The following is a 27987-nucleotide window of genomic DNA, read 5'->3' on the forward strand; positions in this document are numbered from 1 at the left end:
TATAGTGCAGTTTGCCTCCATATATATAGACACGCATACATATATATACTCACAGATGCACACATATATATATGTATGGGTGTATATATATGAACAAAACAAACACACACATGCACATGCACACACGACAGATCTAAATAGCTCCTCCATCCTGTGCTCTTGAATGAGTGCTTATAAAAAAACCCTGCACGCTTTGTGCAAGGGAAGAAAACTTGCTGATTGTGCAGATTGAAGTCATCAGATGGTTTCATTCCTAACAGTCTGCAAACACACACATCTGAATCACATGGTGGTATCCCATATGCCCGAAGAGAGTCTGTTGCAGGAGGTATCTTCTACCTTCTTCAGCAGTGTTGGCTTTTTACAAGGGGGCGGAGGTGGGGCTGTGATCCTTTGCTCCGTGTTGTGCAAGATTTGCTGCCAGTCATCTCTCTCTTCACATAGCTTTCTCCTCCAATCTAGAAGCTCTTGCAGAGCCACACTCTCATTCTCTGAAAGTCTAAGCTGATGAATAACCTGTTAGTGAGAAGGAAATAATAATAATAGAAAAGGTGGATAAAGTTAATTCTCCTGGCAGTGTAAAACTGGAACGTCTCTGTTGACTGCGACTTCACACAGGATCCTCTGCTCTTTTGTCACGGATGTAAACCTGTGCACAGGGCAGATTCAGGTCCTGTTTTCTTATCTCCTTTGTAAAGAGCTCAGTGACATGTATAATGGTCTATAAAGAAAAATGACTTTCAGCAAAGTATCTTTCCCTTGAACTCAAGAGAGGTGTTGTATACTGCCAAGCCCCGTGCGAGGAGACAACCACCTTCTGCTCTCCATACATTGTTTGCAAAGGGCACCGTGAAGCATTATAAGCTTATCCACAGATTCTCGTAGGATGATGAACAGAAACCCTGAGACTGCTACAGTGTGCCCTGGCTCAGCCATGTTGGATGCTGAGTGGCTGTGAGTGCTCCCATTCTAATATTTACAATTAAAGAAATAAATAGATGCACGTGGGTAAGACCTCAAGTTCTACACTTTTGCTGAGGGAAAGCTGCTCTCATTTGTAGCATAGCTGAAAGAAAACAGATCAAACCACCACGTTAATAATTTGAAGCAACCTTGTCCTCCAAAAGGGTTTAAAGCTTTGTGCTTAACTCACTGCTCCCACTCCCCATTTATCATTCTTTACACTAAAAGTCAAGAAAATGAATGATTTAGAATTGCCTTATTACAATCTCATGTCTGAAAGTCATGGAACTGAAGTTGTATGAAGTAGATGCCAAAACTGAAACAAATGGAAAAAACTGTGTCACCAAAGGGTACATGAACACAGTCCTCTGAAACACAGAAAACAGACTGCCTACAGTGATGAGTAGTCCATATTTCTAACAACTTGTTCTTAAAACTGTTGTCATAGAATACTGTTATACTCACAAAATACTCCTTTACGCAGAGCAAACAGCAGCTGCAGGTGTAGCAAGGTTTTGCCCCTAATTGTGAATACCCAAATAGCCATAACCAAGAAACTATAACCTTTTTTGCTACATATAGTTAGTAATGCTACTTGTCACAGATAGGTCTTATCCTTAGAATCCTTGTCTTCCTCCAGAGAACATACTATCAACTTAAAATGTAGTTTCACTTGGCCTGAAGCCATTTAGAAATTCATTTTGAAGTAGCCAAACAGTTCTGTACTAGATTCATAATTCACCTAGAAGAAACTATTCCCTCCCATTTAACTTTATAATGATTAATAATGATTAATTATTTTGTTCAAGTGAGTTTGAAGCTGTCATGACAGCACAAGTCCATGGAGGTACGAAGTCCGTCTCACCGTTCTTTAAGACCTGCTTAGCACCTATGCTGTATAGCGGCACCTAGAGCAGATGCTGAGAGTTATTAGCTTGGGGGTATTCTGTAGCACAAGGGGCTTATCTAGGGAAAATGAATCAAAACGACCGTAACAGCTAATGGCCAATGGCCCTTACCCTGCTACCTTCCTTCTTAAGGACCCCACAGGGGCATCTATAAGAGGCACTTACGACACGACTAAGATGCCCATACTTCATCTCACACAACAGGCTCACGTGAGAAGTATGGCTGTTCTTGCCAAGGTTGCATTTATACTCCTTGTCTTAGTGAGAGATGGCTGTATGTTAGTTACCATGATAAAGGAATTGTTGCGCAGTGCCCTTAAATCACAGAATCACAGAATGGTCAGGGTTGGAAGAGACCTCTGGAGATCATCTAGTCCAACCCCCAAATGCTCATGAGACACTGTGCATGTGGTTGGTTCCAGTTGCAAGAAGGGCTGAGTGACATGAAAGGCATTTTTGTCACTTTTGGTTCCTGAGGTAGAACACTTTGCTTTGCCTGTGGCTCCTGCTGTTCCTTCACGGCATAGCAGGTACCTGGGTACAGAGGCTTACGCAGGCTTTACACTGCTGCTTCAGACGTGTTCTGTGCAAGTCAGACCTTTCACACGTGCTGGCAGAGAAGGAATGAGCCCTCACATGGAAAGACCCAAAGATCCATGATCTGCTTCATTTCTGGTTGGCTGATACTTCAAATAGAAATGCATTAACCTAATGCCTCAATAAAAGGTATTATAATTTCAAGTACAGTTGTAAATTCTGCATTTTTAAGAAAAAAGGAGAAAAAAGGAAAGTGCTCGAAAGATTTCATTAAAGTATATTTTGGTGCCATCCCTATTGCCTACCACTATGAAATAAAAAGCCTCTTTGCTTTCCTGTTTACACAAAATGCAACAGGGCATCTCAGCGACTCAAAGGAAAATGAAATGTTCCACAGATATTGTTGGAGGGATATCAGCAACTTCTTGTGTACCAAAATGCATTACCTTTTTTTATTATTTTTTTTTTCCCCAGTGTGGGCAGGGAAGACTAGAAGATAAACGAAAAGTTTGTAATTGGAAACAATTTATCAAGAAAGACAGGTGAGGTAGTTTTATTCTATAGAACAGATGTGTAGTTTGGGAGCCACTGCAGCTTACTGTGGCCGATTTCTATAGATTTTTAGTTATGGGCATAACCCAGTTTAGAAAACAGGTAGATTGGAATCCAGTCTTCCCAATTTGTACACCTTATTTGGATGTAAAGTTTAGACACTTCACGAACCTGTCTGTGTTAAGCATGCTTCTCAGGGAGGTGCTGGAACATACAAAAAAGCAACCTGTGTTACACTGCCATTGCAAGAGTTTCATATGAAAGAGTTTCAGAGATAAACAAAGACGTGCCTGAACACTGGTAGATAAGTAGACTTGTAAGAAAACACCCGTTTTGAAACTCTGTGTTATTGGATGCGCTCAGGGGACATAAGTTTGATGGCATGACTCTAATGAAGTAGGGAGGGATTTTCAGTTTTGAAAGATGGACAAAGTATTTGAATAGAGACAGAGCCACTGCTATTCTAAGGCACATAAAGGCACACAGGTGCAGGGTGAACCGCAAGTACGATTTGCTGGGGCAAGGCAATCGACAAATGTATCCTATTTATAGCTTATAGACACCGAAGAAGCTTTATTATCCAGACCCTGCTTATGCAAGCTGTAAATTAATGTTGGGTCAGCAGTTTCATGATAGAGCTCATTTTCCAGTGTAGAGTGGACAAATGTTGGTCCAGCCCACAAATAAGTGTACATCTTTTAGTGCATTTTTTAAATACGGATGGAAAAATATCTCAAATCTTTATTCATTATTAGATCGATCTGGTAAGTAAACTGGAAAAAGTTTGTATTTCAACCTGGATGAAGGACACGTGATGGAAATGCAATGAGAATGAAATGGTGGAAAATGCACAAGAAATGTCACAGCTTTAAACGAATCAATTAATTTAATTAGATCAATTTGAATAACTTGATATCTTTTCTCTTTTCCATTCATGATTAGACTTGTGACAAGCCAAAGATTTATTATACATATTCATTATAGAAAAGACTTGCTGAATAATTTTACATGAAGCACAATGTAAAACAGCAAGCTATGTTTCTTCATTACTATTCTATATCCCGAACAGGTATTTTGTGAAGGGTGAATGAGGTGCGTAGGAAGTAATTACTTTAAGACTACTGATCTTTTCAATGAACACTGAACAAACAACTTCAACCATTAAGGGGCAGAGGTGGTACCAACTGTAGACCAGGATTTTCTTACTCCAAGTCAATGGTCAATCAGACATGGGCAACACAGCATTTGGGCTAGACCCACAAAAATATGTAGCATGTGAATATTCAGCATTTAACAGACTTGCCATCTGGTGGAAACACCATCCCTGTATTTGGTATCCAGAGTCCTTACTAAGCAAACAAAAAAAGTTGAAGTGTCAAAGACAGTGCCACACAAGGGAAGAGCGTGTGGAGTTACCAAAGCTATTCATTGGATTGAAGCAGTTAAGTAAGATCTACATTTTCCACTGCAAAATATGACAAGATGAACAAAATAAATTTGTTCCTCCCACTTACAGCCCAAAAGACCAGACTTCAGAAGAAAGCGTTCTCCTCCTGGCACTGGGGATTTTGGTTGGTGACAGAGCACCAATGGTTCAGTTCCATCAGGACACACATGGAAGGACTTTCACCATTGGGACTGGGATTTCACCATTGGGCTTGGATTTTGATTGGGAAATCAGAAAATGTGGATTTGACTTCTCTCAGGTTAAGGAAGAGACTGAGTTCCCACATGCTGAGAGGACACTGTGGCAACAAGAGGTGAATTCTGAGGGCAAGGAAGAAGGACTCTGGCTCCTGTGTTTTGTGTTGTCCATGTGTGATAAGTATGCTAAAGCAAATCCTAGGGAGTGAGCCCCTTGTGGTTTTAGAGCACAAGAGATAGTGGAGACTGAGCACTTTGGCTGTAACATGGCAACCATGAAAATCTTAGAGCACCATTTTGCCTACTGAGTTATACACATTTAAGTATTGCACAGTCATTGGAGAATGAGCCCCTGAATTGCCTTCTGGATTTAGGATTCTAAATTCTGCTTAAATTTCACTTTATGGTCTAAAGCAGACATACTGGATTTCAACTTTGTCTTAGAATCAAGATGAGTCGCTACGAGATAAGTCAATAAATTATTTTAATTATAGTCTTATTTCTTAGGTTAGTTAAAAAAAATCAGGGAGTTTTTAATTATGGAATGTTGAAGGTTTCGCATTTTTAAATCATCTGTGACAAAAGGTATGCCAGATAAAAAGATTAACAGGTCCATTTAAAATTAACTTTAGTTTGAGTTATGTAGAGATTTGGCTCTAGAATCTCAGGAACTTCATTCTGTATTAAAAGATCAAATGCTATCACTTTACAGAGGATATTTTGTAACACTCAGTAGTAAGAAAGAGCTTATACTGTCTACTTGTATGTCAAATGCAAGACAGTCTTAATCATCAACCTATGGCTACAGGACTCATTAAAGCATCTGCCAAATAGAGATTTATTAATTTGCATGAGTAGATTCTTTTGAGTGTTTCACCTCATTTTGCTCTCTCCCTGACTCAATGTAGGGTTTGCTTTTTCAAAAATGTGTTTATTGTAATCTAGTCATTTTTTTGGTCATTTGTGATTGCATTGATTCTTCTACTACTATTCACCAGAAAATGAAAACAAGTATTTAATTACATTCTTGGATGTTAAAACATACAAACAATTTCCCTTGCTCAAAATGTAGCTCTGCATGTTTTATTACAGTTCTGGTTTTAGTTGCTTCCATAAGTTTTAGTAAAATTCCTGAATACAGACATATAAGCACAACAGAAAACAGATTTTTTAATCACAACACAATTTAAGGACACGTATAGCTTATAAACCTGTGCTCCTGAGACATTTGCGTGAGGTAGCTACTCTATATTTTCCCTTCAGAGAAATATTGCCAATTATTTTCTTAAATAGATTTGTCAATGTTGGTGCTTTAAACTAACTGTCAGTAGATACTCACAATTAATTATTACAGCATTATTATGTTTCTCTTCCATTAGCGTTTTAAATTGTTAGTAAAATTGAGGTCCCATCACGGAGTCCATGGGGAGATTGACTCTAGAGCAGCAATGATTTTACCTTTCTAAAATCTGATCAGGATCTAAAGTGAATTATGCAATAAATGTAAAATGTTGATGATAAATTATCATCATTGTCTTAGAAATGGAACTGCCTAGACAATACTCATGTTTTTAATCTTTTCCAGCTTGTAGGCTGCCTAAAAATGTAAGCGGAACAAATTTCAGCCTATAGGTGACTCACAGTTATCTTTATTAGAGCCCTCAAAAGCAGTTCACAAATCCCAGTGGGTCTCCTGTGGATCATGTTTTAAAGACAGAAGTGATCAGGATGTTCTCCCTTTAAAATTAAAGACACAATTTCATTCAGTAATTCTGAAAATAATGTTTCTAACTCATTTTAATGGCTTCATCTTTCTCGTTTTGTTTTTGCATCTGATAAACCCCTACATGGACTGCTTCCAAACATGCACGTCACATCTTTTTTCCGAACTACAGGACACACTGCAACATGTCAAAAAATCCTGACCCTTCAGGTTCAACAGATATGTTTGTCTTTTCCTATGTTACAAAAAAAGCATAAATTGGGAAAGGATTGCTTTTCCACCAATTCTTGAATCAAGAAAAACAATCTGGCAGTCTACATGTTATTTACCAATACAATACTCATTCAAAGACACAAGGGGAAAGCACACTGTAAACCAAGGCTGTGTTAAGAAGCCTAGGCAAGCATTCAACATAAATCAAATCAATATGTAAATCTGTGTTTGATTGGGAAACCTGCGTTGGCCATGTAAGACCCCAGCAGGGAGTAGAGAGCAGCTATGATAAATGAGTTTACATGCTTCTAAATTCCAATTAAAAATCTTCAAATACAAATGTACCACTGGGATCCAAGCTGATTCATGTGATTGTGTTGTGAATGCTGGGACATGCATTTTTTTGCAAATGCAGACCCACTGGCCGTTAATAACTAAATACGCGACATGCAACAATAAAATGATTTTAGTTAACCATTCTTTTAAACTGCTGATGATCTTTCTTTGTGTAGGAGCAACCTTACAATCTCCAAAAATAAACCTCTCCAAATGGATGGCAAATGGGTTTATTGGAAAAGAGAAAATGGCAAAGACGACAGGTGCTCTGTCTAGTGTAAATCTGGAATAGCTCTGGAGGAGTTATGCCAGCTTAAATAGAGTTAGACATGAGATCCGTAACTGGTACATATATATTGCATTTGCTTTGTTCTAAACCAGAAAATATTTTTTCTCTCTCAGTTAAAATTTCCTATTACATCAAAAGAATAAACTGCCTTTAGAACAGGTGTTATACAGACGACATACCAAAGGAAGTTATTATAACTTTGCTGATATTTTAAAATTGGGGATAATCTTAAAAGTAAACTTGTATTTAAAATAAAACACAAAAAGGATTACATTTCTGAACAAAATTGGATAACAACAAGAGCCAGGAAGAAATGCTGTCCCTTCTGACAAGCATTTTTCAGCTTTCTAGATTTTTTGAGGGACAGATTTAATTTTCTTCAAACATCAGCTGGGGGGTGATGCTAGAAGCGGGATATTCTGGTGTCAGAGACCACACAGGCACAGGCATCTTTGATTGCCCAGTCCAGCCCTCTGCTATGACATGGCATTTGGAAAAATCAGAAGCTTCGTCCTACAAAAATTACTTCCACTGTTTGTCTTGGTTTGGCTTTCTGAAAGGATTTTTCAGAAAAAATCATGAAAGACAAGTCCATTAAGGATTACTAGCTACAGAATGAACTCTGCCTCCAGGAGGCCCTTCCTCACAGACTGCTGGAAACTGAGAAAGCACACCAGCAAAAGAGGCACCCCCACACCTCTCTTTTCCCAAAGCAGCAGCGCCTTCTCCTTTTTGTCAGAAAGTGCTCCGGGGCTACAGACACCTTTGGTGTGCCTCAGACAGAGGATTTTATATTCTTCATCTGACTGCAATTCTGTTTCTTGTGTAAGTTGTCTGATTTTCTCTCATACTCTTGGGGTTTTCTATGGGGTCATTGGTTTCTGTTTTCATTTTTGGTTTTATTTTTGCTGGGGGGTTGGTTTGGATTTTTTTTTTTTTTGTTGTTGTTATTTTTTTGCAGGAACACATCTTAGTTGCAAAAGCAGGGTTTGGTCTTCTGTGCTTTTGTACCTTTCCCTCAGTGAAGTAGTAACATGCCTGGGACCACCATATCCTCAATTAATTAAGTTAATCATCTGCCATACAGCTTGAAGGTATTTCACCAATCAAACAAAGTTATTATATCTTTGCAAAATAAAATCAGTACACAAATCCTGAGTGCAGCTGTAATGTGCAATCTGGCAGAAAATACTAGCGCAAGGTAGGCAATGTTCAATAATATATGACAGCACATGTCAGGCACTCTGATTACCTGAGCTGGGAATACAGTTGGAGAAGCCTATACATTCAAAACGGGGTGTATTTTATTTACGTATTTGGATCTTGTGGGTTTCAATTTTTTTCTTTTTTTTTTTTTTCCCTGAGTTTCTTTCAGCTCTAGATTTCTGATGTCAACTACAAAACAACCCCTTCCCAGAGTGACTAAAACGTCAACGAACATTTAAATGTACTGTTTTTTTCTTGAAGGTAACATTTCTCTTTCCAGATAAACTGACTACACAATGCTCTTAAAACCTTCAGAGCATCCTAATTTGCCTGTGATGCTTAAGAAAAAGATTGTGTTCAGAACACCAACTGTGCCTTTCTCGAGATGAGTTCTGAAAACAAATCATTTATCGTAGAGGTCTTCAGAACAGCTGACCTAATGATGCTGATACCACTTTGTACATAATCTAACAAAAAATGTCTGAAAAACTGAATCATGTCACTACTTAACTGATCACTGCTGCTTTGTGGTATTAATGGAGACATTCTACTCGATCGGTTAGAGGCTAGATTTGCCACAGTGTTTTCAAAGCAATTACAAAACCAATCATCCACTCATATTTGCTGATGTTGTGTGTCATCCTTTCATGTGCAGAAACACTGTCCTTACGTTCAAAAACCACTAGAGGCAAACACCACTTAATTTATGGCCTGTTAGCAGTCTAAATCTCTGCCAATCTACACGCATGCAGCAATGTGACAGAGAGAGAATGAAGGGCGGAGGGACCAATTTATTCTCTCTCACACCAGGCACTTACAACTAAATCAGAAGTGAAGTCGGTCTCCACAGGTGCTGCCAGTGGGGTAGTGGACCACACTCCCATTGAACTCAGATTTGAAGCAGCCTTTCCAGGTGACCAGTGTGGCCATTGTGGCAGCCCAAGAGGAACAACTACACACTTTAGCCTAACATCGGAGCTTAAGGGGGGCGCAGGGATGCTCAGGAGGTTTTGTTCCCTTATCCTCAACAATCACAGTCTTCTACCAGGGGAAAACGCAATGACGATGAAGCAGTGGAGACAGAAGAGGGGCCTCAAAAGTGTAGGGAGCTGACTGTGGCATCTACTGGTTCAAAGAGGAGAATCTGCACTTTCTCTTTTGGAGGTCACAGCAGTCAGATGTAGGACTTACTTGCTGAGGAGAGGGGCATCAGTTGTCCAAAAGCCCTTGATACAGAAACACAAGATATCGTGCCTACTGATGAATTTATACTACACGTTACCTCATACCATTTAGTCTATAAGGCACATGTTTTTGACTGTAAGTCTTCCAAAAATAAAGCTGCACTGTGTTATAAGACCTGTTTTTGTGTGTGTGTGTGTGACATTACAAAGAGAATCCTTGATGTTACTGTCAAAACAATAAACAAAACACAATTCAGGGGGATATACTGATTCAGATCAATTTTAAATATGTAACACTCTATGTCCTCTCTTGGGTCTTATGTGTTTACAAAGGCGTTAGTGATTTTTTTATTACACCAGACTTGTTTGATTGCCACGTTTTGCTTCAAAGATGATCAAAGATTACTTCCAGCTAATAGGCAAACACGACAGACATTAATAACAAATGTTAGAGCCCAGCATTTAGAGCTGTGACAATGGGTGGGGCATAGCAACACATTGCATTCTTGACTATTCTTTTTTTTTTAACTTTTGAACAGTCAACAAAAGAAGTGATTGGCAACAAATATTAAATCAAGTAGGAACAAAGAAGGCCCTTGAAACTATAATGAATATGCAGCTCTTTCTGAGGGTAGAGACTGCTGAAAGCAATGAGATTTCATGAAATAAGAGCTATGGCTTAAGCTATAATGAAACAATAAATACATTCTTCACGAATATGAAAAGACATTTCCAATTTTTCATTGTCAGATGTTGGCTCCTATATTACTGCAATCTGCCAACCTGCACTATGGGGTTTAAACAAAATAGAAGAGATAAGACTGCAGATTTTTTAATATAACAGTATGTGAAAAAATAACTACCATTTTTTATCTTACCTCTTTGAGCACGTGACAGATAAAACATATTTCAGAAGTGGGTAACCAAAATCTTATGCCAGGACAAATTCCCTGTAGTGCACATAAAAAATATGCTGGGGAAGACAGTCTGGGTTATTCCTGCCTCGGACAAAGACAAATCCATCCATAGGATTGCCTTTGCTCATGGTCCTGAGGCACTTGATGGGTGATGTGGAAGGATGGGGAATTCTGATGTGTACCTCAAGGGCATCTGATTTTGGGTGAGAATAGGCAATGATTTGAATTGTGTGATGTTAATTTTTGTATAATACTGTATGTCATCACTACTATAGTTGCTATATGCCATATCAATGGTATTAAAGTAACAATTACCCAGATTAATGAGGAATGAATTCTGATGAAATTTCTAATGAAACTGAGCAAAGTGCAGCAATGATAGAACTGGACAGGTGCAGCGGTGGTGGAACCACCAGAAGCCACCAGAGCTGGCTTCAGCATGTAACAATCCAGCACCACGCATCATCTCTCCTGCCCTGAAGGACTGTTACAACAGATGAAGCCCAAATTCATGGACTAAACGAACTCAATGGACATTTTAGAGGGATGGCCCATAGACTAAGGGCATGGTATCTGTGTGTATATATGAAAAGACAGGAAAGGTGGTGGTGACTAATTGGGGTGTATTGGAAAGTGTGGGATCTGGGCATGAGATAGATGGTATAGAATAAGGGGTGGATATTGTCCTGGTTTTGGGTAGGACAGAATTAATTTTCTTTCTAGTAGCTGGTATAGTGCTGTGTTTTGCATTTAGGATGAGAATAATGTTGATAACACACTGATGTTTTAGTTGTTGCTGAAAAGTCAAGGACTTTTCAGCTTCTTGTACTGCCTTGCCAGCGAGTAGGCTGGGGGTGTACAAGAAGCTGGGAGGGGACACAGCTGGGACAGCTGACCTAAACTGGCCAAAGGGATATTCCATACCATATGGCATCAAGCTGAACAATAAAACTGGGGAGAGTTGTCCAGTGGTGGCTGCTGCTCAGGGACAGACTAGGCATTGGTCAGCGGGTAGTGAGCAGTTTCATTGTGCATCAATTGTTTTGTATATACTTTCGTCATTATTATTATTTCCCCCTCCTTTTCTATCCTGTTAAACTGTCTTTATCTCAACCCACAAGTTTTACCTTTTTTCCGATTCTCTCCCCCGGCCCACTGTGGGGGAGAGAGAGAATGTCTGTGTGGCGTTCAGCTGCCTGCAGGGTTAAACCACAAGTGGGTAACCAAAATCTTACAGCAGGGTGTATTGTATGTTTGTTATTACTGAACCAACTAGGATGTCAAGTTGCTTGTTTATTTGTGTCTTTTTCTGGGAGTATTTCCACAGGACGCTGAATGCATGTGACATCATCTGATTACAAACAAGTCAACATTTGGCCATTAGAAAGCTAAGCTACACAAAGAGGCTTTGCACTTTTTAATGGGAAATTTTCTACCTTTCTTCTTGGATGGCTGAATCTTCAGGAGACTATGGTTACAAACTAACTTGCATAGAAAGGAACCCTATAAATGTAGGTGGATTATTGTACTTTTATTTATTTTATGGACATAAAAGATCACATTGATGTGTGTACGAAGATGAATATCATACCTGGAACATCATGTAGACTTTCTCCTTTTTTACTACTTAGTTCCTCTCTTTTTACTCCAGCACCCCATGATTGGTTATTTCCTGTTTTTCTTATCTTCCTTTTAGTTGTTTTTCTCACTTATCTGTTTTCTTTTGTTGGTTTGGTTAGTTTGTTGGTTTTTTTTTTTCCCCTTCTCTCTGGCTCTTCCTTCTTCCCTCTTTCTAAATTCCCCATTCCATTTTATTATTTACCTTCTCTCTCAGTCATTTTATTCTTCCTCAAACCTTACTTCTCTGAATCGTCCTTTATCTGGTGCCTGTTTTACTCCCCACTCCCCACCCCCCACCTCCCCCCCCGCACACACACTTATTATCACTCGAGTCTTTAATCTGCCCCTCACTTCCCATCTGTTCATTATCTCCAGGTTGTCCATCTCATGCCGTTACAGACAAACCATGTTGCTTCTTGCTGCCCACATAAGAAACAAGGAGCCTTTCAGCTGGCCTGCTTTTCGTCGTTCCACTGTATCTTTCTCACACCACTTCCCACTTTGTAGTGAATGTTAATAACAACTTTAAAATATTTTTACCAAAAATAAAAAAAAAAATACAGTCCTGGATCTGTGAAAAAGGAGACGACAGGACCGCTTAGCTTTTGTGTGAGGTGCCAAAGATACAGTCTCGCTTTTGTTGACTTTATTTCATCTTGCTGCTGTTGCTGACATTCCAAAGAACGTATATATTTCCACAGTCTTTATGCTTTATCTTTTAAACATATATACTCTTAGGAGCTATCAAGAAGAGAGGAAGCAATAAATACAGTCTGGAGAAGAGAGCTCGTTGGACTGGCTAAGGAACTGAGAGATGCTTTGTGTAAAAGAAAAAGAGCACAGAGATAATATCTTATAAAGCTTTTTTATTTTGGAGGAGGTTTTGGGCTTTAGACCCTGCTAAACAATTTCAACATCTGTGGACTCTCCAGTATGCTTTGGGATCACTTTCTGGAGTGGGACTGAATAGAAATGACTCTTAGTCATAACAAAATTTTCTATCGAAACAAGATTATGGCACAAACGACCAGAAGAAACATCTCTTCCATTTTGGTGGTTTCTTTGCCTCTGGAAAGGAATGAGCTAAGAATTCAAGACTACAGATCCAGGCATGTTTGGAAGTCCCAAACTGTTTAAACAAATCACTGAAGCAATTTGAAACAAGAAGCATTTAAATAATTTTAAATCGGTACTTTTAAATCAAGTTTGGAAAAGGAAGTTTCCTAGTTTTCTGCTGTTCAGGGAGCAAGAGGCTGCAAAGTAGGTTTTCTTGTAAGGGCAGATTAGGATATTGTTTCTTGCAATGCCATTTTACTGCAGATTTCTAGTTTACATTTTGAAGATTTCCTTGACTAGAATGATGATTTACATAGAAAGCAGAAAATGCAAGGAAGCTGGTGTGCTCAGTTAGTGAAAAGAATATGTGTGGCTCTTTGCTAACAAAGCGCTTCTTAAAGATCTACTATCCAAACAAACTAAAGCGCATGAAACTTCTTGATAACTGGTTTCAACCTAAATTCATGGTTCTGTTTTCATCTTCACTGAGGATGAAGCTGATGCTACAGTGTTATACCACATGTTAGGTTCTTTATGGCTTTATGTGGTACTTACTTGCAACCTATAGATATAATCACTTGGAAATCTACAACTGTACAGCCACAGAACAATATGAAGGAAAAGGTATTATTTAAAAAAAAACATACTTTGCTGTTCTTTTAACACTCAAGACTTTAATTTGTTTTGATGTACGTTCTGTCATTTCTGATGAGACAAAAATCAAACTTTATTTTTAATACTCTTCTTTTTCTAGCTGAAGAAAGTAGAATTTTCTCTCATAACTTTCAAATGAGAAATATTTTGTTCATATTTCAACAATTTTTTTCTTGTCCTTTTTCATTCTGATAAAAACTGACTTTTAAGTAACTATTGCCCTAGAAAAGCAGTATTTATGGCCCACAGTGAACTTTTTTTTTGGTTTGTGTTCAGCAGACTTTAGAGATAATTAGTTAGGTTGCTGAGTTCATATCTGCATGATATTTTATACTTGGTAATTGCTTCCAAAATTGTTTGTTAAAAGACTGATTCTTATGATGCATGTCGACAGATATTGAGCTGAAGAATTTGCTCTCTGAAGTGTGTAGGATTGCAGTGTGCAGGAAGTATCAGGCAGTGATGCAGGTAATTATCACCTGATGTGACAACATGATGGTACCATAAGCCACAATGCCTAAACTTTAGTTGGATGTAGATGAGCCTTGAGATCCTGTGACAAAAATGAAATTAACTCCTGTCACTTCAGTAAGGAACTAGCAGGGAGATATTAAAAAAAGCCATAAATATTAGAAGTCCCTGAAAGCTAATGAACCAGTTTCCTTTAGCTGAAATGACAGAGTGTCTGCCAAGAAATCCGAGGACCCAGTCTATGTTTCTCTCTCTAAAGCAATTAGTCAATCAGTACCTTCACAGATCTGTGAAACAATCTGTCCTATTTCATACGTCTGTGCAAGAATTACTTTAAAGTGATAAGGTTACTGCAGTGAAGCCTGGCAAAGACTTTTACAATGGGGTTGTATGCTGTTAGAGTCACCAGCAGCATGCTAAGAAATGTCAACTGTAATTAAAACCAATCATCTTCAAATATATGTCATGCTTTGGAAATGGTGAGGAATATTTTTTGCAGTAAGAATTCTCAGCCTTGTGAGCACAGACTTTTTTTAAGATTTGTTTCTCTTTTTGTGGGAGGAAGATTTTTTTTCTTTTCCTTTTGGCAACACCATTTTGGAAGATGTTTATTCATTACGGCAATTGTATCAAAAATCACAGAACTGTAGGTTTCTTATCTAAACTTGTCACAGTTCTTATTGAACTCGCATTTAAGGATTGTCCCTGCATGTAATTCTGAGTACATGGCATGGAATCTCTTTTAAAGATTTGTGAAACACTTCGGCAAAACATCTGTTTACTGAAAAGTGACATTTCAAAGAGCTGAATTGAAATTGTGTACAGCTTTTGGCAAGTAGTTTTGGAAAAATCATGTTTGTAAATGGTTAAAGACTTGCTTCTAAAATAAGGCATTTAAATGTTGCAGATTAATTTCACATAAGGATAGAGTTTCCATTTGCAAAAATAAGAAGCAGCTCCCCTATACTCTGTTCATTTAACTCTCCATATATTGCACTGATGGTGTAATTTAAATATGACCCTCCTTGATCCAGGCAAGCATTTTAGCAGGACAAAAGTGTCTCACTGTGTGAGGTTTATAACTGCAGCAGTGTCTGGGACTTGGATTTTTCCTTCACTAGAGAAGGCTCTTTGGCCACTCTCATGCGTACTAAGTATTTAGTTGATCATTAAAAAATGTAACAGAGACATTTGAAAACATTGCCTCCAGTCGTCTTCAGAATCATAGAATCGTAGAATAGCTTGGGTTGGAAGGCACCTTTAAAGGCCATCTAGTCCAACCCTCCTGCAATGAGCAGGGACATCTTCAACTAGATCAGATGCTCAGAGCCCTGTCCAACCTGACCTTGACTGTTTCCAGGGATGGGGCATCTACCACCTCTCTGGGCAACCTGTTCCAGTGTTTCACCACCCTTATCATAAAAAATGTCTTCCTTGTATCTAATCTAAATCTACCGTCTTTTAGTTTAAAGCCATTACCCCTTGTCCTATCGCAACAGGCCCTGCTAAAATGCTTGTTCCCATTCTTCTTAAAAGCCTCTTTTAAATACTGAAAAGCCTCAATAAGGTCTCCCCGCAGCCTTCTCTTCTCCCGGCTGAACAACCCCAACTCCCTCAGCCTGATCTCATAGGAGAGGTTCTCCAGCCCTCTGATCATCTTTGTGGCCCTCCTCTGGGCCTGCTCCAACAGGGCCATGTCTTTCCTGTGCTGAGGGTGATATTGCTGTATCCTCATCCAGTATACTGATCTGCAGACAGTAGACCTGTAAATATTTTTGCCCAATATGATAAAAGTACATTTTGAGAGTCTGAGAGGTATGGTGATCACAAAGATTTGTTATTGTGTGCAAGTTTCATATGTGCCTACGTGTGCCAGGGCAGCTCTGGCCAGACTCACTTATGTATCTGAAAAGATCAGTGTAGTGCCTAGTGCTGTCTTGGCACAATTTTTCAACTCAGAAAAGGCACTGTAGTTATGCTTCTGCTTTGGGCAGTGGAGCAGAAAAACAAAAAAATGAAGACTTTTATAATAGTTTGTTCACTTATTTACTCAGTTAAAACCTATTGTTTTTCAAAGGTGCATTACAACTGTTGAAGGTTGATGGTTGATGTTGAAGGTTGAATCCCTCTCCTGTTGGAATCAAGGGCCAAACATTCATTCACTTGGTTAGGGCCAATATTTTGTTGTAATGAAATGTCAGCTGTCCCCTGCAGACAATAAGTAGCTTTTAAATGAGATAAAGCACTTCCCTTACCTTCTGGTAAAATAGTTTGGAAACAGTACCATTGGTTAATGAGAGGTTTCTGTTAAGGAAATTCCTCTCAGCTCCAACATTTTTTCTCTTTGAATAATATTTAGCTTTACTGTAATATTCTTACGATCATCTCAAGTAAAAAAAAAAAAAATGACTCGGGACTACCCTTTTAAAACAGTGGACTGAAGACATACAGATAACAGGAGAATACACTAATGCCATTTAAGTGAAATAAAATAAAATTTCTTGAACGTCTTCACGCCTGAATTGGCTACTTAGAAAGTAAAGTGTTTCACATTATATAAAAAATGCTGAAGAAAAGAATGAAGAAAATATATTATGACAAATTTTATTCCTCTTTGTTCACTTTGCACATCAAACTTAATTCTGTGTTGTTATTTTAGCGACATTAACCAAAGAGAAATTTTAGAAGAACCAAAGTGCAAGCTTCACAATACTTCAGTACCTATTGCTGTTTTAATTTATAGATATTTTGATTTTAATTTTTACTTATTGGTGTTTGCATAAAAACAGGGAAGACTGCTTTTAAAGACTTCACTGCTTTTATATACAAAAGGATTATATAGTTATGCATTTATTCCTGTGAGATACATTATCATGCAACTCTTTCTGGTATGAATGAGTATCTTGAAAGTGGTAACATCTTTGCCCTCTTAGGGTGAAGAGATATTTCCTGCCTGAGAATAGCATCGTTACAAACAGCAACAGTAAGTTTCATAAACTTTGAAGTCTACTGTGAGAACCTTTCAGGATGATTATCCTCCCAGAGAAAAAAGTTAAGAATCAACTCATTATTGTCCCTAGCTCAATACAAAACTCTAAAAGAAGTCTACATTTTTCAACGCTGACACACAAATTTGGATCAAGATAACTTTCAACATGCAGCTACTATGATTTTTTCTCTTTTACCAGTTCTAATAGACCATTGATGAAATATTTACCTGACTCGTGTGGCTCTCCCTATGCCTCTGAATCGATGAGCCTGCCGTAGTGCTGGCCGACAGTCTTGAATATTCGTTTTCCTCTGGTAAACCTAAAGCAGAACAATAATAATTTATAACCTGACATTTACGCATTGGCTGATTTCAGCACGAGATTTAAAAGACCTTGACATGTTTTACTAAAAAAGAATGAAAAAATCACACATTTGCCTGGATATTTATCATCTCCATGCTTACTGAAACTGGAACAATTATTGTTTACCAAGTGTGAATTGCATCATAGGTACACACGCTGGTTTACAGAAGGAGCAATTGTCCTGAAAGAGCTTACAAATAACACATTACCTATACACTGGCCAGGGATTCCTCCTGCAATGCGGAAATCCCTGGCTCCTCTCCCCCCCGGCTCCTTTTCATCGCAGGAGCAAAGCAAAAGCAATGGAAAACAGGCCTGCAGTCTGCTCTCGAAGTCGATAGTAGGTCCAGGAATTACAACTTCATCTCCTCAGTAGAGAGGGTTTTTTTTTATTTCTTGTACTTATTGTGCAATCTCCATGTGGGAATCAGATGCCCAAAATTTAGCTGTGTGAAAACCAGTCATCCAGTGTAAAAGAGCCCGGCAGTCTCCCTCTGTAGTCAAGAGAAACAAACACCTCTGCACAGTGACCCTAGAGCAGGACTGACTGCCAGGGCTTCCTTTTTGGCCTCTCTACCCTTCTTTTAGTTTCTCCCTTATAAAGGTGCATCTCCACAGCTTTGTAACTAGGGACAGCTCGGGTTTTTTATTTGTTCTTCTGTGTGGAGCTTGTGTAAAGTATTCATAAAAATGGATCTTTTTCTACAGCTTCAAATAATCTATACTTTCTGCGCACGCACACAGGCAGTGAAGCAGGTGGAACCCCTGCTCGTGGCTCAGGAGCCAGGTCAAATTTGTGAGAATCCAGCATTTCAGTCCTTTTCTGCCGGGTGCAGAGAGGGCCTCCGATCCCGTTCTCTCAGTAATTTGAACTACGTGTTGTTTCGAGGTGGAGTTATCACTTTTTGGAACCAGTCCATGATATATTAGGTATGTACTTGGGCAAGGTCTGATGTTTAAGGTCTCAGGTATACTAGGTTTGTAAAATATATGTAATTTACCACTATTCCTTTCTTACCTACGTTAAAATCCCCACCATCCAACTTAAAATTCTCCCTCAGCAAAAATAACATTTTTTTTGTCAAATGAAGTGCTTGAAATAAATTGCCATCCAAAAATCCAGTTTTTGCCAATAAAAAACAATTCCCTTGTTTTCAAATCATTTCCTGAACTAATAATTTATTTACATGGACTTAGTTTGGATACATCTCAAACAAAGTAATAAAAAATTATCCACATTCTAATGAAAATGCCTTTTAAAAGTAAGTGTTAATAATTTAACTCAAATAAAATATATAATGTAAAATATTTGCGTGATTCTAGACCACCATAAATGAATGAAAATGTTTTCCTAGGCCAGCAGCATGTTTTGAACAAGATATTGCTTTTGCACTATAATCATAAATTTTAGGATCTACAGTCCATGACAGCCTTGAGCTAAGAATACAGCTATCAATGATTTTCTGTTCATTTCTATGAAAAGCACTTTGATAAGAGGTCTTATCAAATAAGTAAAGTTTCCATGTACAGCAACAGCCCGTTGTCACAGCCATGGCAAGTAGAGGCTTGGTGGAGTTTGGAAAGATAAATGGAATAGTTGATTATATTCTGAGAGTTTTCCTTTACGTACACCTAAGTAAATATTAGGATACCACAGCTGTGCACTGACTAAGACCTTGCTTAATTCAGCACAAGGTTGGATACATCAGTTTAGCGGGGGCAGGCGTAGAACTACAAGAACATAAGTTAATCAGGCTGGAGCACAAATTACACCATCCGGACTGGGCTTTCTTACAACTATTTTCAAGTTATTAAAAGTAAGTCTAATTTGGCAATTTTTTGGGCAAAATTCTGTTCGCTAACATTATTACTGCAATTATATGCGGTGGTGAAAACGATAGCAAGGAATATGATTAGATCAATAATATCCAACTAGAGAAGTTAAATGAAAGAAATGTATTCCTTCCTTTTTTTTTCACATAAACAAGAATATGGCCTTGTCCCAAGCAGTATGTGTATTCCAACTAGAAACCCAATCTGTTACCCACTTACTCCCTGTAATGCCTTTTCTATATCACTGCAAAGGAAGATCCCACACCCAATCTTCTTCCTATACTTTCTATTTCCCGTTTCTGCCCTGTTCTCAGATGCTCCTCTTAGGACCTTTCAGATAAATAGCTTGCATCTCAAATATTGAGGTGTAGATCACTGGACCTCTAGAGGTGGGTCTGTGATTCCAGGGAACCTGCAGTCTTGTAGGGTCTGCTACCCCCAAACTGGAGACCCTGCACCTCCTGGCCTCCAACATCTGTATTTGCAAAACAACAGCAACACCACAGAGTCTCTGGATCTGTGCAGCTGCTGTGGCCCCACATCATTCCCCAAACCTTCTACCTTCCTTCACGATTCCGCATTCACACACAAGCTGGATCTAATGATCAGCTCCACTTGATACTTCGGCTGCTATACTGTGAAAGAGGCATCACCAGGAAAGGCAAGATGTATGGCTCTGTGCTCAACAGCATGTAACCTGTGTCATGCTGTCATGCCCCTTTTCTGTCAGGTTATCTGCTGTGACACCTCTCCCATTCTGCAACTTGTTGCCTGATGTGCTTCGATGTCAGGGTAAGTTTCAAGAGACTGTGTAGCAGACTGTAGCCCAAAGGTGACCTGCTTAGACAGAATGGCTATCTTCTCAACAGCCAAAGTTAGACAAGACTAATCTCCTTACCTGAATAATGCATAAGGCTTTTGGTGAAACAGACAGGTTCTTGACAGTTACTCTTATGCCAATCAGCGTAAACTATATATTAAGTCCATTTACATGAATCTCCATACACAAGCAGTGGACCTCAGTTGTAACTGAAGAGGAATAACCAGAGAGGCCTCCTTTGAGGGGCAGCAGCAGGCCAACGGAGCTGGGTGAACAGCACAGTGCAGAGTGTGTGCCTGCGTGACCTTTAGGCACAACGCAGCACAATGCTCCTGCGGTCCAACAGGGCTGTCTCATCTATACAATGGCTACTCTAATTTTCACTTGGGTCACACAAAGTACCTCTACAACATGGGGGTAAAGGACTGTCAGATATCGGGGGAATTTCTCTCTTTCATTAACCAAAGTTTAGGTCACCTCAGTCGCTTATTATAGTTGTCATATTTAAACATTTCACTTGATCACAGAATCATAGAATCTCAATTAAACACTCCTCTATATCCTATTAGATACTAGTTGCAAATGACAACAAAGTTCAGTAAACTTTTACCCACAGTGTTTGAATGTCTCCCACCAGAGGATCTGCTGTTTTGGGTGATTTAGGATCACTACTTTCAGCATTGTCATGTCAAAGGTTATTATAGGCTTTCTGATTACTCTTTGTGTTTGGACAAGAAATAGCAAGAAAGCTCTTTCTTTCAAACTGAAAACTCTGGTAGGTGTGGAAGATTTGTGGCAGAAAAGTCACAGTTTGTTAGCACAGAGCTGTAGAAAGGTGTTACTCCTAATATTAAACTAAAGAAGAAGAGGTTTACATTATATCAAATGAAAAAGCAACTTCTATTAAAATTCTGCGCTAACTCAGCTTCTGAAAGTGACACAGCATTAATCTGGTTGGAAGCTGAGCCAGCCAACTTTTTACCTGCTTAGTAATGGTTTTCTAAAGAATTCATCGGGTTATAAGTAAGATTAACATCTTCATCAAAATGATTATTCTTATGACCACAGTGACTTTAAATTTCATGAGGAGTGGTGCTGACACTTCATTCATGACAGAAAAAGTCTAGTCTTATTTAAGAAATTGCTTCTGTATTAACTCATATGAGTGATGTATGAATCTAGACTTTAGTTCTATGAGTGGAAAGTAGATGATATAGTTGCACTGTGTAACAGTAAGAAGCAGATTTCTCTATATTCAAGAGTTCTGCAATCTCAGCATAAACTATTTAATAATGCATTTCAGGTTTTATTTTCCGTATAGCTAGAGGCGTTTGGTATACAGTAAGAAAGAGATGAAAAATTATTTTACGTGGAAACATCTCATGGCACATTCTCTAATTTCAGTATTGCCTAGATACATCCAACAAGGCAAAGATTTCAAAATCATGGAGGTGTTAAGGTTGTATCCTGGAAGGACTTTTTTCCTAAGCAACCTTGATTTGAATTAATGTAATCAAAGTACACTAATGTTTTCAATATTGCCATCTCTTTCAATTATTATTAAGGGTGCCTAGAAAACTAGCAATCTGTATCACAAAATTCATAATCTGATTTTGCTCTGCATCGGGGTAAAAAAAAGCTTGCATAATTTCTATAACGGTCTGATAGGCAAAACATAGATTTGAACCTTGAAATACCACAAATAATACTAATTCCTTCACCAGTGGGTTACTGAGAGACCTAAAGGGAATTTTTTTTTTCTACTCTTGTTATACAGCGAATATCAAAACCATTCCTTATCAAAGCTGCATCAAAACTGGGAGCTTTGCACGAGAAGTTAGGGTTTGATGAATCTGTTTTTTAATGGAAAAAAATATCTTACTGGAAAATTCCATTGCATGACAGTACACCTGTATGATTAAACTTTCCATATACAAATAGCTTGAAAAGAATTAGATTATGCACAGTAGATACTGCATAGTATCAATATGAATAGCACTGGCTACTAGTGGTTACAAATACACTGATAAAAACTTCACACAAATAAATACAAGCACCCATCTTGCCTATTAGTTGGCCTTTTATTCAAGCAATGACTATTTATTTAAGTAACTGAGCTTGTTTACTAACTTAACTATAATAATCACAAATTATAAACCTAAAGCATAATTTAATTTCTAAGACGAAAGAAACACAGCTCTTGTGATTAAGCTCCCAGTTAAGGGGTCTGGGGATAAAACAGTTGCTCTTACAAAAAGCTGATCTCCCACATGTCCCATTAGGACATCAGAATATACGGCTAAAATCCTATGTAGAAAGGAATCAAAGGCTTGGTCTACCCACAGTTTTTGTGTTAATTTAACAGTCTGACTGTTATACCTACTGAAAATATGCTCCTCTCCTCCCCAAATCATTATACCAATACAAATGGGGACACCGTTGTAATGGACAAAGATGCTTTTTTCTTCTGTCACAGTGTGTTCCTGATTCCACAGAGGAATGAATGCACCTTTATACTTGTATAACTTCTCAGACTGGATGAGTTTTCTGCTTTGATTATCAGAGAGAGCAGGAAGAATTATTTTGGCCAAGCACTGCAAAATTTGGAGAATGGTTTTTCTTAAAAAGAAAGAAATTATTTGATTTTGAAATGTTTCATTTTGATAATAAAGCTTGATTTTTCATTTCAAAACATTGCAAATTAAGCAGCTGTATTCCTTTTTAAAAAAAAAAAAAAAGAAAAGAGGATAGCATATTTGGAAAACAAAATGCGATATTTCACCTGATCTAATATTTTTTCCCTTTGATTTTTCCAGTATAGCTCTCAAACTACCAACTGCATTATGTGTAGTTCTACCCTTTACAGTAAAGGTTATACAACTGTTCCACTTACACAAACCATATTTAGACTTATGTTTTCAGCATGAAGATAATTGTACCCGTTGCCGTGCAAGTATTTAGACATCTGCTTCTCCACATTCCATCAAAATAAATACTTTCTATTTGTCTTGTGTTTTTTCAACGTTGTTTATTTGTATCGTGTGACTTTCTGTAATACAGGTGTTATATCCTTAGGATTTATGCTTTTAGGACCTTGAAAGATTTCATTCTTTCTGTCGTTACTCTTGCACTATTTTGATCATCTTGTGGCAATAATAAACAATTTGTCATTCACTAGTATGGCACCTGTAGCAAAGGGAGGTCCCAATTTTCCATTTTCTGTCCCATTTGTATTGATTATAAGATCAGAAATCTCAAATCTCAGTCCTCCATGTCTCGGGCTGCTTATAGACTTGGAGCTCTGCTAATTAGAAATTCCTTAACAGAGGTTTTATTTTCTTCACATTCAGCTTTTATTGCAGAGGGGCTTATCAGTTCACACATACAAAGTTAAGCCAGTTCCAGAAACACAGATATTTCACAATTCAGAAGATTCCAGCTTGACTGTATCTTAAAAAGCTCATTCAAGGAAACACTTCAGCAATTTTATGTTAGAAGAGCTTTGGGATTAAAAACTGCTTACCATTTGACACAGAATTTCCATTTTCAGCAGTCACAGAACTGGACAGTGGATTAGATGACTGAGTTCCATGGTTATTTGCATTTTTATCCTGGGTTTCTGATCCAATATCTGATGTATTTGGATCTTCCCTGCTCCTCAAGTTCAGATTAGTTTCAGCACCTGACACAAACAGAGAAAAAGCTTGTCAGCTTGCTGTAACTTTCACCTTTAAGTAGAAAAAGCTAACACACAGAAAGGGATTACTTTACCAAATTAATTTAATTAATCACTAAATTGATAAGTCCAGTGATAAATGTGGAATGTTTAAGTCAGTGATTTTTCAGGTTTGGTTTTTTTTTTTTTTTTTTTGCTAGTGTTTCACTTGTAGTCATTTAAAATTTATGGAAGTGAAAGGCTTTAACAAAATTCAATTTGTGCTGTTTCTTTTCACACATATATCAGCTGATAAAACTCAACAAATGTTTGTATTGCCTCTATTTTAGATCCTATTTCACATAAGTTCATATACAGCTGTCATCACTGCAATGTCTTTCACCATTGCATTATTTGATACTCGATATAACAGGGGTTTACTTTTTTCTCTTATCTCCCCCCACAAGAAATGAAATGGCCTTTGATATGAAACCATATGTAGCAAGATTCCTCCCAGCAGAGCCTCCCCACGGGTGTTATTTACTCTGCCTCGGGGCTCTCCAGCCATCGGTTGTCATTTGCTATAAAGTTCCAGGTTGCCATGTCATAGCCTTTTAGTTAAATTTCTTCAAGATGTCAAGAGGAGGCCTGATCCCGTAGGAGTTCCCAAGCTGCGTACAGTGCACGGGCGTTTCTCCAAAGAGAAGGGCAAAACCCTTCTCTTCTTCCCCCTCTGACTGATGGCACGTCCACGCAAAGCAGAGCAGCTCACAACAAAGTGCCTGGAGCTGATTCTGAGCTTTCCTGGCTTTGTCGGCCCAGTGCGCCACAAAAAGTAGGGCTCAGCAATCAGATGTGCCCAAGCAGTGCTCCCCACTGGAATTCAGGAGCCGGAGGCAGGCTCGGAGCTGGGAGACAAGACCATGAACAGATGGGGATTGTAGGAGGGACCCCCAGTGCAATTCTGGTGTCCCTGGCTATCCCCACTCCACCCCTGTGTGGCAGGGCTGATGAGGCTGCACAAAATGCTGCACTGGCAAGGCCATGCAGTTTTTGATGGATTTCTCTCTCTTTCCTGTGTTTCTCCTCCTTTTGTGGTGAACACTTATATATACATCTTCCTTGCCATGATCTTTTTTTTTTTTTTTTCCCCATGGAATACAAAGCTGAATTCAGTTCCCGGTTTAGCTCCATTTTAATTTCCCTAACTCTTTGCACCCGCTCCGAAGGCTGATGTCTTATGGCTGATGTCTTATGGCTGGCCTGGGTGCACGGGTCTTCATTTAGCACCCTAAAATGGAAATTATTCTTCTATGACACCTCTCAAAGAGCTACTCCTTGATTTTGGTTGTGTCTATTTAAGCTTTGTCATATGGACAGCAAAAACCAACGGAGGTGAGAAGACTAGTTATTAAAACCAACATCACAGCATTCATCCATACTTCCAATGACATCCCCAGCTCTCCCAAAGACACGATATGTTCTTGTGTCTTGAGGACATGAGCATTTTTCAAGGGGACAGTAAAAACCTTTTTTCACCAAGTAACAGATACTTTTGAACTTAATGTTGACAGCATGATCGATTCTTCATTTTTATGCCTGAACTGAAAAAAACCACCTGGTTTACAAAGTACCAACATTTTGAAAATTAATCATTGAAACAAAAACTACATATCCATTCTAGTTAACTTGAAATGTTTCGTTTCACTGAAAAGGGCTTTCTTACTTTTCTTACTTTTGTTGAGCTTTCAGTTATCTAACTCTGAATCTTTCTTAATGTTTCCTCTTCTAACAAAAAAGCTGTATTGAAAAGTCAAAAAGTTCATTTCCAAGCTGTCAGAATAAAGCATTTCAATGTTTATTTTGCTCCCTCCCTTGCCCTTTTTTCCCTGATCATTATTTTTTGCCAGATCTGATTGGAGTGTTTCAGTGGCACTGTTTCATAAACTGCGTATTTAGGCAAATGTGCTATGCATTGAAAAAATTAGGCCAGCTCTACCCACAGTAACTGACTTGGGAGAGGCGGTAGAACCAGAGTCTGAGCTGGAAAACGCATATAGTAGCATTATAAGAGCATGCCTGATTTAGCTTTTGTACAAGCAAGTTGACTGCAAAATGCATCTTTGCAGCTCGCATTAAATTTGTCTGAAAAGGAAATGCCACTTTTAGATGTTAATAGTCAGTGCACTTGCCTATAGATCATAATCCACCTACATAATTATTGTGTCACCTTTTACATAAAGAGTCTCGGGGGAAGTGGCTGGGATCCTTCTTTTTCTTGATATCCAAAAGATTTATTGATTTGCCTGACATCTGCAATTCATTTGAGAATGTGCAAGTAGAAAGACTTTTTCTTCCATTCCTATTTGCAGAAGCCTTTTGTTTCATGGGTGCATTGATAACTTTTCATGGCATTCATGGCGGGCTCTTGGAAAAAGGTTAAATTTTCTCCTTTATATCTGTGAGATGAAATACTATAAAGAATTGTGGATAGCTGCTATTGAGCTAAAATATCATCTTAAATTGGCAGAAACAAGTAGTGGAGAGATATGCAGCATATCTTTTGGGACAGCTATTTAGATAGTGATCTGTTATCCCATTTGCTCTATTCGGTCATTGTAAGAAATGCATGCCTTTAGTTTCTAAATAGAAGACAATATAGAGAAAATACACTTCACAGTGTCTTATCTAATTAATCTTGGGGTGGGGAAGAAGCCTATATTTTGTTTCAAAATGATTGGGATTATATAAAGGTACTTGTACTCATTTTTTATAGATAGGCACCTTCAGCTCCTTGCTGGAGCAGATTCACGTGAGTCTACGAAAAAAGTGTAACCACATATGTTGGTTAACTTCTAAAAAATGCCTAGAGAAGCCAGAGTGTATCCCTAGCAAATGAGTACTGTTCATTTATTTTGGACTTTGTGTAAAATGGGTGAGTTTCCAAAGAAAATATTTGCTATAAAGAGGACAATAAGAGGATGCTTTAGTCAGGTGTAACCAGTGTACTGTCCCAGTGCTGCAAAACTTACCTAGGATCACTTGGTAATTAGTGTTGGAAGGGACCTCAGGAGGTCCCTGGTGCACCCCTGCTCCAAGCAGGGCCAGCTGTGAGGTCACACCATGTTGCTCAGGGCTTTGCCCAGATGGGTCTTGCCCCCCCCCCCCCCCCTAAGGATGGAGCCTGACCAGCCTCCCTGGGCAGCCCGTCCCTCTGCCTGCCTCTGGGCCTGCCTGTCCTCACGGGGAGAGGTTTCCCAGCCTGAACTCCTCTTGTTTCAGCTCATGCCTGCAGTACCTTGTTGCCCTGCCACACACAGCTGTGAAGGGCACGTCTGCCCCCTCTCCATCCCTCCCCATAGGCGCTGGGGTGACTGTGAGGTGCCCCTGAAACCATCTCTGCCCCAGGCTGGACAAGCTCCACTGCCCCAGCCTCTGCTCATGGGGACATCCTCCAGCCCTGAGCATTGTCGGGGTGAACTCACTCCATGTTAACGGCTTCTTTCCTGCATTTAGGGGGCACCAAACTGGCCACGGTATCCAGATGTGGTCTAACAATGAGTGCTGGACAGAGGGGACAACCCCTGCCCTGACCTCCTGGTGGTGCTCCTCCTGACACAGCCCCAGGTGCTGCTGGCTGTCCCTGCTGCCAGGGCTTGCTGCTGGCTCCTGCCCAGCTCCAGGGCACCCAGCACGCTTTCCCCACCTGGACAGTCTGTCCCCATTGTAAGAGGTAATTCCTTCCCGGGTGCAGGACTTCGCATTTATTTTTTCAATAAGCTTTAACATGCCAGAAGGCCCTGGCTTTCTCTCCTGTGCTGCAGTATCCTTCTCTGTCCTGCATCCCCACTACCCAAAATATCCCTGAGCATAACAAAGATGTCTCCTGGCTTTTTATCATAATATTCTATTCCACACAGTTTATCATTGCACAGTGGTATCTTAGACAGAAATACTGTGGACAATTATAAAAGATATAGGGAAGGCCTCTGTTAACACTAAAGACAGAAAATTCCTACTGATTCCTATTTTATCCATTGAGTATTGGTCTGA

At 39.0% G+C, this 27987-nt stretch overlaps 1 protein-coding gene across 1 annotated transcript in view; it reads right to left on the reverse strand.

Moving 5' to 3' along the window:
* Window positions 1-282: 282 nt before the first annotated feature.
* MYO16 (myosin XVI) overlaps window positions 283-27987 on the reverse strand; it is a gene marked incomplete at both ends in the record, with an annotated part of 331914 nt that continues 304209 nt past the window's right edge. Inside the window, 3 exon segments of the mRNA XM_082498511.1 lie at window positions 283-516; window positions 17491-17582; window positions 23803-23961. Of these exon segments, the coding sequence (XP_082354637.1) occupies window positions 283-516; window positions 17491-17582; window positions 23803-23961 (485 nt within the window).

Source organism: Vanellus vanellus (assembly GCF_965231255.1).
Source record: "Vanellus vanellus genome assembly, chromosome: 1".
NCBI classification, from domain to species: domain Eukaryota; kingdom Metazoa; phylum Chordata; class Aves; order Charadriiformes; family Charadriidae; genus Vanellus; species Vanellus vanellus.